This window comes from Chelonia mydas, chromosome 6 (assembly GCF_015237465.2).
Source record: "Chelonia mydas isolate rCheMyd1 chromosome 6, rCheMyd1.pri.v2, whole genome shotgun sequence".
Taxonomy (NCBI): domain Eukaryota; kingdom Metazoa; phylum Chordata; order Testudines; family Cheloniidae; genus Chelonia; species Chelonia mydas.
The window spans coordinates 109,367,978-109,387,432 of NC_051246.2; the positions used below are offsets into that span (position 1 = coordinate 109,367,978).

Genomic DNA, 19,455 nt, shown 5'->3' on the forward strand with positions numbered 1-19,455 from the left:
TGCTTATTGTTCATTGGTCATTTGATACCAGCTAGAAACAGTATAATGTTTGCTGCCGTTAAGACTCTGTGACCTTGGAGCAGGACTTGGAATGGGCTAATTGTAGATCTGATCTTGCAAGTGGGAGGTGTTAAGGTGCTTAACACCTCCCACTTAGTACTGGACACCTGGGATTTGAGGATGCTCTTTGCCGTGCCGCATTAATCCCAATGACTAGGCATATGTCTGGATATTACTGGGTCATTGCTAGCCCATCTGTCATTATACAGCAGGAGAACTATATTGGTGTTACCAGCAATAATGATATTAAATGTTGCTAACATGGGTTTTCACGTATTTTAAAATTTTAAGAAATGCTGATACTCTTTCCCAACATTTTTTTTCAGTTGTTGTTTCTGTTTTAATTTTTTACAGCAATTACCACCCCATGTACGTGTTTGGGACTCTGTTACTTTGAATACACTGCATATCATTGGGATGGGCTTTTTTGACCGTGCTGTCACCTGCATTGCTTTTTCTAAGTCTGTAAGTAAATGCATGCATAAAGTGTTTGTGTGCTGCGTGTATAGTTAAATTATTTAAAGTTTCATATACACAGCATTCTGAAATAATTGAGGGCTAAATCTTATACTACTCAAGCAAAACTCCACAGTTTACTTCAATCTGTAGGATTTGGATCTAAAGATTTTAATTGGAAGTAGAATAACATTTTTCACTTTCAGTTAGGCAGTAGTGTTTAATGACTTATCGATTTGTACCTACCCATTTCTGAACTCTTTTATAAATGACTTTTTAAATGTTTTGCTTCAGAATGGAGGAAGTAACCTTTGTTCGGTGGATGATTCAAATGACCATGTGCTTTCTGTATGGGACTGGCAGAAGGAAGAGAGGCTGGCAGATGTCAAGGTGTTGCAATAAGATATTTTGTGCAGTAAAATGCTTGCTTGTATGTAGATTTGAATTTTTGTCATCAAATGTCTTTCTGTACCTTTTAATTCTTATTAGTGCTTTCATTTATAAAGGACAAAGAATATAAAGTATACCTATCTGAAATATTTCTTCTCATGGTTAAAAATAATGTGGGGGGCTTTTGAGAGGGAGGGGAGGAAAGGGGTCTTGTTTTTTGCTTTGCTGTCATAATCATGTTAGAGTTTATTAGGAAATTTTAAAAAGCAAGTGTAGGGATGTATTAGAGGGCATATAGAAAAATGCTGTAAACAAATTTTAATTTGAGGGCTTCCTCTTAAGACTATCAGACACAGTTTTGAAGACATGCGTCAACTTACAATACTAACTAACAAAATTAGAAAATGTTTTCACTTCAGCTCTTTCCTTCAAGAAATTTTATCCAAAGTGCTTGTTATATCAGTCTGTTGTTACTTAAATTAAAAAAATGAGTAAAAACTTTTCAATCCAAATATAGTACATAATTACGTATCATAAGTTGACTAATTTGTTTAACAAGAAAACACTTGTAAATTAATAATTTTGTTTTATCTGTATATTAAATTTTGATACATTGTTTCTTTCTTTCTTATCAAGTGTTCTAATGAGGCGGTATTTGCAGCAGATTTTCATCCTACAGACACAAATATAATAGTTACTTGTGGAAAATCACACCTTTACTTTTGGACATTAGACGGGAACTCCCTTATTAAAAAGCAAGGATTATTTGAGGTAAAGTAGTGTATGCTCTTAACTTTTCTTTTACAGCAATGCTATATGCATACAGCAATAAAGTTTATTTAAGGCTGAAATGAATCAAAACAACATGGTAATTAAACCTGCTATTTTATCATATTGTATTTTGTACAGCATTTGTAGTATATTATTACAGTACATTAGCATAGCATGTGGCAATCCTAGGTGGTTATCACTACAGTGAAGGTCAAAATCTGGTTTCCATTGTAGCCTCTATGTTCTTGTTTTTACTTTCTCTTAATTTTCTCAAATTCCTTTTGGGTTGAAAGTTTCCATGTTTGGCCATAGCCCAAAGGTAGGGTTATTTTTTTTTCCCAAGGGTAATTTGAGAAATTGAGTTGCACATTTATGTGAACATGAATTTTATTTCCCATATGTTCTTTTCAGATCTAAAGTTCTGCACATACATATTTCAAAAAGAGAAAAAGCTAGAAATTCCACTCAGTCTATTTTGTAAATATCATTTTTACTTAAAAGTCTTGCTTTTAAAAAAGTAGGTCGGAACTCCACTTTCATTTTTGCAGTTCTGTTTGCATGCATAGGTACTACAGTTGCAAGCACAAATAAAATGTTCCTGCAATGGGAGGTTTCAGAGTAGCAGCCGTGTTAGTCTGTATTCGCAAAAAGAAAAGGAGTACTAGTGGCACCTTAGAGACTAACAAATGTATTTGAGCATAAGCTTTCGCTTTTGCATCCAATGAAGTGAGCTGTAGCTCACGAAAGCTTATATGCAAATAAATTGGTTAGTCTCTAAGGTGCCACTAGTACTCCTTTTCTTTTTGTTTCTGCAATGTGTACAGATGGCTACTACGGTGTCTAGTTAACCATTGGTTGTTTAAATTATCTCACTTGCATGTGCAGTCAAAGTAACTGCATTGAGAAATGTCAGCATGCATAATGTGTAACGTGTGTAATGGGGAAGGATTACTAAAATTGTATTATGTTTAACTGTATTACATTCCCCTTTTTTCTGCACTTCAGCTTAACTCCTTGATGAAGCACAGGCCAGAGTTCTGTGTTTTCAGGACTTTTCAGAAAGCATTACACAGAGTTAAATCTTAGGGCTGAGCATAAAGGGAGCATAAAGAGCATAAATGTTTAGCATATCTGGCACATAATACCTTGCAATGCCAGCTTCAGCAGTGCCATGTGAACACCTGTTCTCACTTTCAGGTGACATTGTAAATAAGAAGTGGGCTGCATTATCTCCTGTAAATGTAAAGCAACTTGTTTTGTCTTAGTGATTGGCTGAAAAAGAAGTAGGACTGAGTGGACTTGTAGGCTCTGAAGTTTTACTTTTTTTTTTTTTGAGTGCTGTTATTTAAAAAAAATTCTACATTTCATGATAAAGAGATTGCCCTACAGTACTGGTACGAGAAATTGAAAAATACTGTTTCTTTTGTTTCTCTTTCTTACAGTGCAGATATTTGTAATAAAAAATAATATAAAGTCAGCACTGTACACTTTGTATTCAGTGTTGTTGATTAACAGTGCAATTAAAACTGCGATTAATCATGGCTTTTTTTAATCTTGTGAATAACTAAACTTTTTTAACCGTTTGAGAACCTTACATTAAGTAAGTTTACTTGAGTAATTTTCTTCAACTTGGCTTGCTCAAGGAGACAGATTTTAAAAAATAGAAACCAACTGGAACACATATAGCCCACATGCTTTATACTGCAGCATTTGAAATCTTTTTTAGCCCAAAGAAAGGGAGAGAAGCAGTGGAGAGGCGACATGGATTTTTTTTTACTGAATATGCTATGTTTTGTGCACAGGTCCAGAGAAACTTAGCTAGAGTGCACAGAAACATCCAGAAGTAGGGCATGGCAGTTACTAAGCATGCTCAGTAGCTGTTTGTGAAGCTGTATAAGAAGTTTTAATTTAGGGCAAGTTATAAACATTTTAAAGTTGGAGCTCTTAAATATGTGCCTTGACATTTTCTGTTTTTATTTTTAAATGCATTTTTAAGGATAGCCTCAGTTAAGCAGAGAAAGTATTACAGATGCGTTTGTTACCTCCAGAACAAATATACCTAGAGCATCTAAGCCTCACAGAACTTCCTTATTGTTCTTCAAAGAAATCTCAAGCGTTTCTGACAGCGTTTGCAGAACTTAATTTCTGAAAGCCGATAGTAGCTCCTGATCTTTTTTCAGATGAATAAAAAGAAAATATTACAGTATTAATATTAGGACTGAATCTAAATTGAATTAAATATATATACAGCTAAAAGGAATGGATTGTGTGTTGCTGTAAATGTACTAATTCTCTACCATACAGAAACAAGAGAAGCCAAAGTTTGTCCTGTGTGTCACCTTTTCTGAAAATGGTGATACAATTACAGGAGACTCAAGTGGAAACATCTTAGTCTGGGGGAAAGGTAAGACAAGACAGATTATAACAGTGCATTGTATACTGCATTGAAATAGGACAATTGTTTATTTTCCTTTGAGTGATTGTGCACGTATACGTTCCATTGTAGGTGTATGTGTGCCCAGTGCATTTGAGTCAGATAATTTTGACAGCAGTACCACTAGGCAGCACATGTGACCCTGCCCTCCTTGTGGTTAGAGCCAAGGGCATAAAAGAGGTGTGACCGCTGCCCCCTTTTTAGTTCCTTTTTATGGCAAGAATTGGATCTCTCCGTCACTCTTGAGCCTCGGTTAGCCAGCTTAGAAAGAGAATTTCTCCCTTTGTAATAATTATAATTCATTTAGTATCATTATAGTTTAGTAGGCAATTAGCTGACAGTGATTTTAGGGATTTTTGCAATGCAGAAATCCCCCGGATTTAAACAATGTGCCACATGCAGGGCTGTTATCCCTGTCACTGATAAACTTAAAGCTGCCTAATTTGTTAGGGAATTTGTCCTCCACATGTCTCGCCTAATCAGTTCCCTGTTCTCCATGAGATTTCTGTCTGAAGGTTCATCTCCTCTACAACGTGATGTGTCCCTCTTCAGAGCCTGACCCTGACCACAAGAAAGTAGAGAGGTCCTCCACAAGAAGTGCGCCTCTGGCTGCCACAGCTCCAAAGTTTAGATCTTCCTGTCTTGTGGCTTCATCAAAGCTTTCTGAGGCTGATAGGCCACACTCCTAATGTCACAAAAAGTCCTGTGGTGCCAAGGTGTCGGCACAAGCACCAACACTCATTAGTGCCATCTGAGGCAGAATTATTGACTCCAGCAGGGCCGCTGGGACTGGTGCCATCTCTGTTACCAGAGAGATCTTCAACCCTGGCACTGTCGGATCCAGTACCAGCTCCCGTGGCTGCAAACTTACTTCTGTTGGTGGTGCTGTCAATGCCGCAGCCTTTCATGTGGCAAGAGACTTACTGTACCTCCTTTTGCTGTACTCACCTCTCCTGCATCAGCCAACTCTGCCTGCGTCTACTTCAGCTCTCTCTGCTCCTCCCTCTCAGTTCCATCAGCTCTTCCAGAACCTGCCACGACAGCTTCTGCATCTTCAGTACAGTACACATCAGCACAGTCGACATCAACTCATCTTTCAGCATTCTGTTCACCTTGTCTGCCTCTTCTGGCACTGTTGGATACTTCTTCAATGTCCGTATTTTGGGGGCAAAATCATGTATTTCCAGGGGGTGTTGGAGATCTGGGCATAAGACTGACTAAGGAGAGTTATATTTGCTCCTTGTTGGACTCTGACCATGATAGACCTTTATTTCTATCTGACCATGATAGACCTTTATTTCTTTCAGATCTCCATGCAGGTCTTATTCTAGGGATGCACGGCCCAGGGATTAAGATCACTACACTTATAAAGATGTCCAAGTATGGTGCCCTCCACCATGAGCACTACAAAAACTTGGGCCTTGTGGACTTCTCTGAGGCTCTCTGGATCTCCACCAACTACACAATCCAGGAGGAGTCACCTTCTCCAGCTCTTGTAGCTACTTGTGAAGCTCGATGAAATCACAAGGTCACCCCTTGACAGAATCCACAGACCAAGAGGTATCAACGGAGGAACCCCTGCATATTCCTCCTTGCATTTCTTCCTTTTCTCCAGATGAGGCAATCACACTGGAGTCAACTTCACCTCCACCTGAAGACTTCAAGGTCTTTCAAGACCTCATGAGGAGAGTGGCTGCTTCTTTAGGAGTGCAGGCAGAACTTGTGCAAAATAGCTTGCACAACCTGTTAAATATCCTGCAGACTCCAATCCCCCCAGGAAGAGTTGTCCTTCCCATTAACCAATCCCTACTGGAACCAAGCCCTTTGGCAGACACCAGCTTCAATTTGTGGGTGGATAGATGATATCAGGTTCCCCAGCAAGAATATGATTATTTTTTCATTCACCCTACAACAGATTCCTTAGTTATTACTGTGGCAAATGAACTATTGAGGCAGTCACTCCCCAAGGCTACCCCAAAGACAGTTTGAGAGATTGGATTTACATGGTTGAAAGGCTGTACCACTGTGCATCTTCAAATGAGAATCCCAAATTATCAAGCTTTATTGGCCAAGTATTCCTATATTATTTGGTCTGCAATTTCTAAATATGCAGACAAGTTACCAGGGGATTATAAAGAGCCGTTCTTAAAAACCTCCAGTGACAGGGATTTGACCATCTCCCTTGGAAGCATGTTCCAGTGCTTAACTGTCCTTATAGTTGGAAAGTTTTTTCCTAATAGCTAACCTAAATTTCCTTTGCTGCAGATTAAACTGATTACTTTTTGTCCTACCTTCAGTGGACATGGAGAACAATTGATGACTGTTCTCTTTATGACAGCTCTCAATATATTTGAAGACTGTTTGAAGACAGCTCTTAATATATTTGAAGGGCTGTGTATGTCCCGCCCCCTCAATCTCACCCCCCAGCCTTCTTTTCTCAAGACTAAACATGCCAAGATTTTTCTAACCTTTCCTCATAGGTCAGGTTTACCAAACCTATTATAATTTTTGTAGGGCTATTCTGGACTTTCTCGAGTTTATCCACATCTTTCCTAAAGTGTGCCGCCCAGAACTGGACACTGTGCTCCAGCTGTGGCCTTATTAGTGCCAAATAGAGCGGGACAGTTACCTCCCATGTCTCACAGATGAGATTCTTGTTAATACACCTCAGAATATTATTATCCTTTTTTGCAATTGCAACAGATAGTTGACTCATATTCAATTTGTGACCCACTATAACCCCCAGATCCTTTTCGGCAGTACTACTGCTTAGCCACTTATTCCCCATTTTGTATTAGTATATTTGATTTTTTCCTCTGAAGTATAGTACTTTGCCCTTGTCTTTATTGCATTTCATCTTGTTGATTCAGACCAATTCTCCAATTTGTCAAGGTCATTTTGAATTCTAATCCTGTCCTCCAAAGTGTTTGCAACCCCTCCCAGCTAAATGTCATCACAGATTTTATAAGCATACGCAGCACTCCATTATCCAAGTCATTTAAGAAAATATTGAATAGTATCGAATTTCAGGACAGATCTCTGTGGGACCCACTAGATACATTCTCTCAGTTTTACAGTGAACCATTAATAATTACTAAGGCTACGTTTTAGTCACAGGTATTTTTAGTAAAAGCCATGGACAGGTCACGGGCCATAAACAAAAATTCACGGGCCTGTGACCTGTCCATGACTTTTACTAAAAATACCCAATGTGACTAAAACTTGGGCAGGAGGGCTGCAGGTGCTCTGGGGGGGCCAGGCCAGGGCCACCGCAGGTCCTGGTGGGGGGCAGGCCACCGTATGCAGCCTGGGACCCCACTGATGCTAGGGTAAGGAGGGTTGGCGGGGCTGTCAGGGGCTTCCTATCCGGCTCCGAGTCCCTGCAGTTCCTAGGCAGTGGAGGGGCCAGGGCAGGGGCTCCACTGCTCCCACCACAAGCACCAGCTGCTGAAGCTCCCATTGGCCGGGAACCACAGCCAATAGGAGCTGCAGGGGCGGGGCCTGTGGGGGCGGGCAGTGTGTGGGACAGAGACCTCCCCGGCCCCTCCGCCACCTAGGAGCTACCAGGGGACCTTGCCAGTGGGAGCTGGGGAGTTCCCCACCCCAAGGTGAGTGCCCCCCTGCATTCTCCAACCCCCTGACCCTGCCCCTGAGCCCCATCACACACACCCAAACTGATGCTGCTGCAGAAGTCACAGAGGTCACAGAAAGTCACAGAATCCATGACTTTCCATGACCTCTGTGACACACTCGCAACCTTAATAATTACTCTTTGAGTATGGTCTTGCAATCAGTTATGCACCAAAATTATAGTAATTTCATCTAGATCACATTTCCGTAGTTTTGTTATGAGAAGGTCATGTGGGATTATGTCAAGGGCCTTACTAAAATCAAAAAATATCATGTCTATGGCTTCAATCCATTCTACAGTTACCCTGTCAAAGAAGTAAATTAGATTAGTTTAGCATGATTTTCTTCTTGGCAATCCATGTTGGTTATTGCATATTAACCTGTTATGCTCTAGGTCAGGGGTTCTCAACAATTTTCTTTCTGAGGCCCCCTGCAACATGCTATAAAAACTTCACAGCCCAGTGGGGAAGGGAGGGACTCCAGACTCTGGGCCAAGTTGGGGGGCCCTCAGACATAGGTATAGTTTGACTTCTACTTAGGGGGAGTGGGGGCCGATGGGGCTCGGGCCAGCTCCGCATGGCGGGATCCAGGGAGGGAGCTTCACCTCTACCCTCTGACTCATCTCAGCAGGCCTCCCAGCCTGTCTTGGTTGTGGGGGAGGGCAATCAAAAATTATAACTCATCGTGAGGGAAGAGGGGACTCAGCTCAAAAAGTTTGAAAACCACTCACGGTGCAGGGATGGGGTAGCTAGGGACTGTGTGCAGGTGGGGGGTGGCTCAGGTGCAGGGAGAGCTGTAGCCAGGGGCTGTGTGAGGGCAGGGAGGTAGCTCAGGATGCAGGGACAGGGTAGCTAGGGGCTGTGCGCAGGCAGGGTGAAGCTCAGGGTGCAGGGAGGGGGTAGCTAGGGGCTGTGTGAGGGCAGTGGGTAGCTCAGTGTGCAGGGAGGGGTGGCTAGGGGCCACTGGGAGCTGTGGGCGGCTGTGCCTGTGGATGGTCAACATAAACAAAATGTCTCGTGGCCTGCCAGTAGATTACCCTGACTGGCCATGTGCAGGCCACAGGTTGCCCACCACTGGTGTAACGGCACCCCCTAGGTCTGTACTAGGGTAGAACAATCATATGTCTTATCCTTTTCCTGTGGGACATTTCAGTACTGGTCAGTTACTTTGAAGTAACTCCCTTCCTGTTACTCTGGTAAAGCACTCATCTGTCCTGGTCTTGATAGCTTCCTTATTTGCTTATGCCAAAACTTACTTCAGTGAATGCAATGGGTTATGGGATACATAGCATAAGTGAAGCAGGATATATAAAAAGCATAAGCCAATTTAGGCTATATACCTGCTATTATATTACTATTATATGCTTAATATATACTGATATATGTATGGTATGGAAAATATGTATTGGTAATGAGTTATATAGATATATATGCTAGTCCGTATATTAGTCAACAGTGTCAAAAGATGCTCTCCCCATTCTTGGTCAGGGGGATCCCATTTCCCCACAGCAGTCCTCCTTCCCGAAACAGCATCCCATGATCAAGGAAGCCAAATCCCTCTCATCTGCACAATACATTCATTTCTAGGATGTGTGTGTCCCTGCCTGGGCCCTTACCCTCAAGTGGGAGGATGGATGAGAACACCACCTGTGCGCCTTCACTCTCGTTCCCAGAGCCCTCTAGTCACTGCTGATCTGCTCAGGGTCATACCTGGGAGTATCATTAGTACTGTTTTGGATAAGCAGCGTGGGATAGCGGGTCAGAGGGATGGATGAGCCTCAGCAACCTTTCCAAGACATCTCAGATGCTGGTTCCAGACAGGCAGTGCACATCCTGAGACATCTGGTCAGATTGGCAGATGGACACCTCCATCCCCCTCAAAAGGAAGCCCATGATCATCACCACCCTATGCCTCCTCATGTTGGGTGTGGTGGCTGTGAGGCGCTGAGCGCTGGTGCAGTGTCTCCTATTCTTCAGCCCTTGGAATCTGCTCCTCTCCTCCTGTTGCCAGTACAGCATACCAGTTCTTGACCTCGATGGACTGGGGACCTGTGTGGGAGGTGGGACACTGTCTGCTGCCAAGGTGGCCAGCAATTAATCTCCTCTCTGCAGAACAGCCAGTTCTCCTTCCTTCTCTGGTGCCGCTGTAGTCTTTTCTACTTAGGTAGCATACTCCATCCCAGATGTCTCCGTGTGCATCCTGCTGATGAAGTCCTTGTGCGCCCTGATGCTACGCAGACACACATCCTCCTGGAATTCTCCTACCTGCTTTCTGAGGGACTCTACCACTAGACATCTCTCAACTGAGTGGTTCCACCCTGCCTGGCTTTCTTCAGCAGGCACATAGAGGCCACATTCCCCGAAAATCAAGACCAGGACCTGGGTAGCAGCCTCAAGGATCAGGATGCCTATCTGGCCAGGTGCAGGCAGCGGAAAGCTAGAAGTGGTGTTGGTGATGCTTCATTTTCCTCCCATTAGGGGTTCTTCCTGGTAGGTTGCCTTCAAGTTAAGGGGAACCCCCCAAAAACCCTACCTCCCTGCCTTGCTCCACTGGAGAACTCAGCTGGCTAACTGTCTTAGTCTCCCAGCTGTCTTCATCTCACACACAGCTGGAATGGGTGACTCACGCCTCTCTCACTTATGTGCCCCTAATCAATGGCCTATTCAAAAAAAACTACACTGCTTTCATTTCAAAGAGCCCTGCTAAAAACCAGGCGTTAACCCACCTAGCTGCACAGCAATCTAGCCCAGACAATCGGTGGTATTCCATCTTGACCACAGAAGGTATCTTTGATTCATGGTAGGCATAATGCACTACAAGTAAAAGCTACTGCTTTTTGACCTATCCTAAGCCCCGACGGTGGGTATCAAATGCATTGCAGTAGTTGCAGCTCATTTGCACCATTCAGGCATCCAAGTATCTCCTTACTTGAATGACTGGCTGATCTGGGGAAGAACAAGGTCTCATGTTCAAGATAGGATCCTAATCATCAGACATCAAATACTCACTGACAACACCATTGTTATGTTTTATCTGAACAGAGGTCTGGTCTACGCTTAGATTTTGCATCAGTATTTCTACATCTCTCAGAGGTGTGAAAAATCCACACCCCTGAGAGATGTAGTTATACCAACCTAACCCACAGTTTAGATAGTGCTAGGTCAACAGAAGAATTCTCCTGTCAACCTAGCTACTGCCTCTTTGGGAGGTGGATTACTATGTCTATGGGAGAATCACTCCTGTTGGCGTAGGTAGTATCTATACTGAAGTGCAGTGCGGTGGTGCTGCTGTCGCATTTTAAGTGTAGGCAAGCCCAGAGAAGGATGAATTAATTGTGCCAAGAAACAATCCGTCTGTGGAACCTTTACATAAAGAACAATGTCTTATTAAAGACATTTCACCTCCCAGGGGTGAGGAATACTATTGCAGATTCCCTCAGCAGGAACTTGGTAGACCATCACAAGTGGTCAATACACAAGGACATTCTGTATCAGATTATCCATCAGTGGTGTTATCTGGTAGTAGACCTCTTTGTGACCAACCTGAACAAGTGCAGTACATTCTGCTCCAGAGCAGTCACAGTCCACGTTCTTTGACAGACTCCTTCCTTTTCTATTGGTCAGGTCTTCTAATGTACATATTTCCTCCTGTCTCTGTCACCCTGGGGGGGAACCGGAAGCTAAAAAGAGACAAAGTGACTTTAATCCTTAGAGCTCCAGACTGACCAAGACACTATTAGTGCACTGTCCTACATCAACTATCAAGTTCAGCCTGCCATATTTCTACCTATGGTCAAGGACCTTCTGTTTAAGGAATCAAGGCAACTTGCTGCACTCCAACCTATAGTCACTTCACCTCATTTGCGTGAATGATCTTTGGTTGAGCAAGGAGGAGAGAGTTGGCTCCCAAAATGTCCAAGCCATTTTGGTGTGCAGCAGAAAGGACACAACCAGAGCAGCGAAATGAAAAAGGTTCTCAGCCTGGGCTGAGTACCACCAATTGTCACCAAGTAGAGTGAAAATTAGACACATTTTAGACTACCTGCTGCAGTTGAAATTGTGTGGTCTCTCCTTCAGCTCTGTAAGGGTATATTTAGCCTCCATCTCCATCTCCACATTCACCAGTAGAAGGGCTTTCTGGTTTTTTGCATCCCTTGGAGTCTGGATTTTTAAAAGGCCTCATTCCCTCATGTTTTGATCCTGTATTCTCTTGGGACCTGAATTTTGATTTGTCCTGTTTAATGATATCCCCCTTCAAGCCCTTAGCACCAACTTTGTTATCTTTGTTACTAATAAAGACAGTGTTTCTAGGAGCAATTAGGTCTGCAAGAAGGGTATCAGAGCTCCGGGCATTATTAGTTTATGCCTAATGTAGTATCCACCTTTATTGGACCTTTCATCTTCAAGGATTTTTGCCAAAACTTCGGTCTAGCAAAGCTGAAGAAAGGCTTCATACTTTGGATGTACAGAGGACTCTACCCTTTTATGTGGACTGCACAAAGTCTTTTAGGTTGTCTCCTAGATTCTTTGTAACCTTCACTGAAAGGATTTTGGGCATCCAGTTACAGATCAGTGCATATTTCTTTGGATTTCTGACTGTATCAAAATCTGTTATAATCCAGCAAAGGTTGCTCCTCCTCTGAGAATAACAGCCCATTCCACTAGGGCTCACTTCACTTCGTCAGCCTTTCTGGGTAACATCCTGATAACGGACATCTGCAAGGCAGCAACGTAATTGTCAGTACATACCTTTTCTAGACACTATGCTATCACTCAAGCTTCCTGGAATTATGTCAGTTTCGGCAAGTCAGTGTTGAAGTCTCTTTTCAAATTTCTGAAGTTACACAACCTATAAAGGAACTGCTGGTGAGTCACCTATAGTAGAAAATATACATATACAATCACTTAAAGGAGGGGAAAACGGTTACTTATCTGTACAGTAACTGTTGTTGTTCTTCGAGATGTTTTGTGCACATATGCATTCCACAACCCTCCCATCATCCCTGCTACTTTGGGCATTAGTTAGATGGTGGCTGTGAAGGAATGTAGAGGAAGGCAGCAGCTACACTTCTTTTATGCTTTCGACTTTGAGCATCAGGGGAGCAGGGGCACATGCGCCCCCTAGTGTTACTGCTGGCAAAAGTCTCTGACTTGAGTGCATTGGGCGCACATACACCTCTGGTGCACAACACATCTCAAAGAACAATAGTTACTGTACAGGTAAGTAACAGTTTTTTAAAGGTGTTGCTGTGAAATTTTAGGCAAAAATTACTACATTTTTAACAAGGATAAACTTGACTTCTCTGGGGGCCTCTGCCAAAGTCTAATCAAACAGAATTTGATTTTCTGTTCCCAGGTTTTAGCAACTGTGTGTTTGGCAGCCGTAGCACCCAACTGAAATGTAATGTGCTTTCTATAGTCACGTGTTAAATTGCAGAGCCCAAGATGAAAATAAAAACAAACTTCTATGCAGAGTGTTATGGATACTACTGACAAATAGGAGAAGTGGCAGAAAAAGTTATTTTATTTAATCAAAATAACTACAAGCTATAGTATGAACACTATAGGTCTAGTTTCCTTATGGTGATCACATGTACTACTGAAGTTATGCCTGTGTATTGATAGGAGAGCAGGTCCCTTAAAAATTAACAAAAAACCTTTGACAGATTATTTGAAGTGTCACAATAACAGTAGGCCTGAAAAGGTTCCAGTGCTTTTATAATAGAACTGTTAGAACAACTAAAAATGACAATATGCTGCTGATCTATTTATTAATTTGAATCTACAGTTTTAACAAAAGAAACACCACCTCCATCAATTTCATTCTCTAATAAAATGTGAGAGTTAAACGGAGTGGCTCAGATTTTTAAGAAAACAATTGTGGATAGCTTCATGGTCCCTCACTAATTCTCTGTTTTTGTGATATCTATAAAGAAAAGCCATTGTCTTAGGCTTCAGGCAGCAGCATTTGCATGAAGATAAACAGCAAAAATACCCTAAGGATATTTACTGTTGGGGGGGTAATGAGGTTAGGAGACTCCCCCAAAAGGGTCTGCCGGCAAAGGGAGATGGAATATGGGTCATAGGCACCTCTGTTCCATCTCCCAAGATACTGAAAATCAGCTCTGGAGGGGAGGAAGGTTGGTGAAATCCTCAGGCAAGGTAGTATGAACTGAAATCCCAATGATCTACTCTTGTAGAGCTTTGCCCACCTGAGTGCTGTTGGTCATCCCATCTCTGCTTCTACTTCTGTTCCTCACAGGCACTTTGTACTGCTGTTGGGGAAGACAGAGGAAATAGTATTGTAGGTCAGCTCCTTTCTCTCTCTTCTCTTTCCTCAGATCCCCACCAATCATACCACAAAGCAAGAGATTTGACACACATCCACTCCAAATGGAGTTAGACGGTGGGCTAGGAACTACACAGCTGTTTCCTCTCCCTTCCTCCCAGCTATCTTTTTGTGCGGTTGGGAAGGAAGCAGGGGTAAACAGGTGGGCGGGCAGCAGCCAGTGGCTTTGCAGAGCAGTGCAGTGCTCAGGAGATCAGTTTGAGTTCATGTTCGTTGGCCCACTAGTTTCTCCTATGGCCAGCAGTATTCTTCTTCCCCCACAGACAATTTTAAATCTTTTTTGGGTGGTGGGAGGAGGTGGTAGTAGCAGGGGGAATACTTGCCCTTAGAAAGACTGCCTCACCTGGCCAATTCTTTGGGGACAGGCACAGGTGTTCTTTTCTTCCCCATCTCTGTGCTGAAGATTTTCTGACTTTTGCTGCTGTTTGAAAGCAAGTATTGCTTCCACCTGCTTGTAATATCCTAAGTTGAAGGCTTTTCCCCCCCTAGAAATAGGAAACAGAAAAGAATGTTGTGATCCAAACAAATTCAATTTATCTGCAGTTAAAATAAAAATGATTAAAAAGCAAACAAACAATATCAGTTTCTTAACTTATATTGGCCTCTCACTTTTTTAAGAAGTAAGGATTGCTTAAAAAAAAGTTGGTTGGAAAATGCAAGTTTAAATAATGGAATTGTTAATATTTTCTCCTTGTTGTTCACAATCATTGTGATTCTCAGTTGCAAGTAAAACCTGTAAGTCAATGTAGTTGGGTTTATGCCACTAAGAGATTTACTCTTCGAGCTATGACACATATAACCATTGACTATAACTCCAGACTTGAGGGTGCAGTGAAAAAGAAAGTAAAAATGATCCAATGAAATAAATATTTCAGTAATAACCTCTTTTCTCCATATGTCTAGGTACAAATAGAATAAGCTATGCACTTCAAGGAGCCCATGAGGGTGGTATTTTTGCACTTTGTATGCTGCGAGATGGTACACTGGTATCAGGAGGTGGAAAAGACAGAAAATTAATATCTTGGAATGGGAATTATCAAAAACTTCACAAGACTGAGGTGATATTACTGATCTTTAAATTTAACTTATTACTTTAAGTGGAAAATTAAAAAGAACTTTCTTATGAACGGTGCTCCCTAAATCAGTACTCTTGTTTAGGACTCCTCATTCTGTGGCAGTCCCAGTCAAATCAATAAACAGAATATGATTCTTATCATTAAAATGATACATTAACTGATCTGTTAAAGAACCTTTTTTAATTTAATACATCCATTAGTTGGTAGGAAAGCTCCTAATGAAATTTTGCTTATATTAATTCTGCCCTTCTTTGTCAAATTATTAATAGTGACAGGCATTTTTTAATTTCAGGTTATTACAGTGCTTGGCAATACACTACTTTCACACTTTTTATTTTCCAAAACCATGATGGTGGTAGTGATGGTTTTTATCACTTTCCTTGCTTGGTCTTAGTCCAGCGGTGAATTTTAACATTGTTTAACAAAAATTTCTTCAGCCATCATGTAGGAATTTGCAAATTCAAACTTTATATGGGAATAGTCCCAGTGAGTACATTTGTTACATCTGAAAAAGCAAACAAAGTTATGTGACCCTTTAGACATTGTGTAGAAAGCATGATCAAAGGAAAACTGTATATTCTGGTGGGTGAACTGTACAGTAACGCCTCACTTAACATTGTAGTTATGTTCCTGAAAAATGCGATTTTAAGCAAAATGATGTTAAGCAAATCCAATTTCCCCATAAGAATTAATGTAAATGGGGGGGTTAGGTTCCAGGGAAATTTTTTTCACCAGACAAAAGACTATATTATATATATATATATACACACACACAGTGTAAGTTTTAAACAAACAATTTAATACTGGTACACAGCAATGATGATTGTGAATTTTGGTTGAGGTGGTGAAGTTGAGGTGGGATATTTCCCAGGGGATGCCTTACCGCTAAATGATGAACTAGCAATTGGCTGAGCCCTCAAGGGTTAACTCATTGTTGTTAATGTAGCCTCATACTCTACAAGGCAGCATGAATGGAGGGAGGGGAGACAGCATGGCAGACAGAGACACACACTCTGTTCGTGAGAGAGAGATGCACATTGCCCTTTAAGTTCGCTGACCCCACTCTTAAGTACACTGCCTTTTTAAGTTAATCAGCAAGCTGGGACGGCAGCTGCTGCCAGGAAGCTCCCTCCATCCTGAGCCCTGTCGTGTGTCCCCCCTACTCTATGGAAGATGGGGTAAGCAAGGTGCAGGAGCTGGAAGGGAGGGGAGCCTCCCCCCCAGCTCAGCAATCAGGAGGCTCTGGAGAGCGGCTCCAAGGCAGAGGGCAGGAGCAGCACATGGCAGTGGGGGGGAGGGACAGCTGAACTGCTGGCAATTGATAGCCTGCTGGGCGGCTGCCGCACAGGGAACTTAGGGGAACGGGGAGCTGATGGGGGGCTGCCGGTCCAAGCTTTGTTCCAAGTCCCCACCAGCTAGGTGCAATGGGCTGCTCTTTCTGCAAGCAGTGGACAAAGCAGGCGGCTGCCAAACTACGTTATAAGGGAGCATTGCACAACTTTAAACAAGCATGTTCCCTAATTGATCAGCAACGTAACAACGAAACAACATTAACCGGGACAACTTTAAGTGAGGAGTTACTGTACTAGATACTGTAGAGGCATTGCACACGCATTGGCAACTTGGGTAGTGTGTCAGTTTTCTAAATCAAGTAAGAACGCCAGCTGTTGGGCTTTCCCTGACTTTGACCACTGAAAATAGTCAGACTTCCTGCTCAGTTATTCTCAGTCAGTCCCCCCCATAATGTTTTTTTTTATAATGGCTTATTATTAAATCACTTATTCTATTCACATTTTCCACACTGTTGAGCTCTACGCACCAGATTGCACTGGGGTCGTCTAGGAAGCTGAAAGTTGGGTGCAATTAAAGGTACACTTACAGAAGCAATAGATGCTATACAGAGCTTATGCAGAACCTGTCAGTATCTCCAAGAACAGCTGAGTGATTTTTAATTTCTTTCAAAAAGAAAAGGATTTTGTATACAAAAACACTTGATCCAATATTAATGTTTCATAGTTTATAAAATGTGGCTGAATTAACTGCTATAAGAAACATAACATTTTCATTTGCTGACTTACTTGGTTTTAGTTGTGCAGATTTTTTGTCCCATTAGTGTAGATGCCTTTTTGTGTAGTGTTATATAAATTACCATAGCTCTGTTGAAGTCAGTGGAGCTATGACAGTTTGCACCAGCTGAGGATCTGCCCTATGGTGTCCTATATTATTTTATATTAAATTGTATAGCCCTGTATTTGACAACACTCAGAGCTGTGTGACTGCTTTAAAAAAATCTATTTGTAAGGCTATATATCTTGAAATAAATACTTAAAAAAAATTAACACTTGAGAAACCATTTTGTACCATCTGAGTCCATTTATCCATTTACCAGTCCATTTATCTATTATGATCACAGATTCCAGAGCAATTTGGTCCGATAAGAACAGTAGCAGAAGGGAAAGGTGATGTTGTATTGATAGGCACTACTAGGAACTTTGTTCTGCAAGGCACTCTATCAGGAGACTTTTTTCCAATTACCCAGGTGAGCTGTTTCCTTGCAAACTAATAAAAAGCATTAATGTTTTAAAATATGTAAGTGCAATAATAGAACTTGTCTAATGTTATGAAAATACAGAACTATTTAATTAATTTACCAGCACAGTGATTTCAGCAATAAAGAATCTGATAAAATTAGTACATATCCAAACTGAGCAGAATTTCTGAAGGCTTATTTATACAGTAAGCTAATTTTAATCATGTTAATTGGGAAAGAATTAATCTTCATTAAAGGTTCATTAACTTGGATGTTACTGTCCATCATCTGAAGAAACTTTGTTTGTATTTGTATAGGGTCACACTGATGAGCTATGGGGACTAGCTATCCATCCCTCTAAACCTCAGTTTTTCACTTGTGGACATGACAAACACATTACTCTCTGGGATGCTACCAGTCATCGTCCTGTCTGGAACAAAATTATAGAGGTATATACTATTAAGCCCACACTCTTCTCTTTCATAGAATAAAGGTTTTCAAATAAGTTAATTTTTTTAAAAATGTTTTTGTTAGATTATAATGGGAGGGGAAGAATCAGTGAGATAGTATATAATTTAACTTTTTGAAAATGTTTGTACAATTCTAAAACCTGTAGCAGTGTTAAGCCAAATATTCTAAACCACTGACCCTTTCGCTAACCCAAAGCTAACTTGGCTGCTGTATAATACAAAAAGTATACTGTGCTTTAGGCACTTATTTTATTCAGAAGAAAGTCACAAAACTGAAACTGGAAGACATTTGGCCTTTTATCATTTTTGAGAAGTGGCAGATGTACACAGCCTAAATAATTACTTGTCTATATGGAGCAGCAATGCACACTATGGAGGTGTGATTTCTAAAGCTCACTGACGTGTTGCACATTACTTGGTCTGTGTAGACCCTGCTACGTAATGCTAAGTGCACTAAAGAATGTTTAGTACACAGCAGCAGGACCTACACAGATCAGTTAATGCCACAACATGTTAGTGCACTTTAGAAATCACACCCCTATAGCACACATTACCCCATCGTGTAGACAAGCCCTAAGTCTTCAGGCTCATTTCTACCCTCCTCCCCTCTCTGGTATGCAACTTTTGTTATATGGATATTGAGGGAGTGTATTAATGCAGGGTCTAAATTTCTTACTTGCACATATAAGTTAGGTCACCTAATTCTGCATTTGGGAACTCATATTAGTTATGTTGTAATGTATCTGTTTTTGAGCACTTAAAAGAAGAAATAGGTACTGATTTAGTCCTTTTTTAATGCCTGGTATAGCTTGTTTCCTTTTCAACTATCTAGATAGATAAGATATCACTAAAGGGAGGTTAGTGCTGTTTATAGAAAACAAGCTAAGGATTCTGCTCCTCAGCTATGGAAACCCACCAGCAGTCTATATTTATAATCCTCTTTTTACAGTAAACAGTGAGTAGATTCTTCATGTGAGCCATATAATGTCATGTGGTGACTTAAGCTACTTCTCAATTTTCCCTGCTTACCCTCTTTCACAGGTCAGGGCAACTACACTTGCATTCCCCCTCCATGATCCACCTAGGGCACCCACTTAAAGATTACTGGATCCCAGCTGTCACCTCTTTTGGGCAGAGACCCATGTCTCTCTGCCTTCTGACCGGGGTGGTAAGGCTGCACAGCTTTCTGATTTACACTGTGATATTCCCAGCAAGCCAGACGGCCTAAAAGGCCAGCATCTGCTCTTTGCTTTCTCTTCGAAGACTATGAACAAAGCAATTGCCAGCAGT

At 41.6% G+C, this 19,455-nt stretch overlaps 1 protein-coding gene across 9 annotated transcripts in view; it reads left to right on the forward strand.

The window, feature by feature from the left end:
- EML1 (EMAP like 1) overlaps nucleotides 1-19,455 on the forward strand; it is a 194,918-nt gene that overhangs the window by 157,773 nt on the left and 17,690 nt on the right. For all 9 annotated transcript variants that reach the window (XM_043549376.1, XM_043549375.1, XM_007064957.4 and 6 more), the window contains 7 exons: nucleotides 415-525; nucleotides 811-906; nucleotides 1,543-1,677; nucleotides 3,982-4,081; nucleotides 14,993-15,147; nucleotides 17,579-17,704; nucleotides 18,013-18,144. In XM_043549376.1, the coding sequence (XP_043405311.1) occupies nucleotides 415-525; nucleotides 811-906; nucleotides 1,543-1,677; nucleotides 3,982-4,081; nucleotides 14,993-15,147; nucleotides 17,579-17,704; nucleotides 18,013-18,144 (855 nt within the window). The remainder of the gene's footprint in view (nucleotides 1-414; nucleotides 526-810; nucleotides 907-1,542; nucleotides 1,678-3,981; nucleotides 4,082-14,992; nucleotides 15,148-17,578; nucleotides 17,705-18,012; nucleotides 18,145-19,455) is intronic.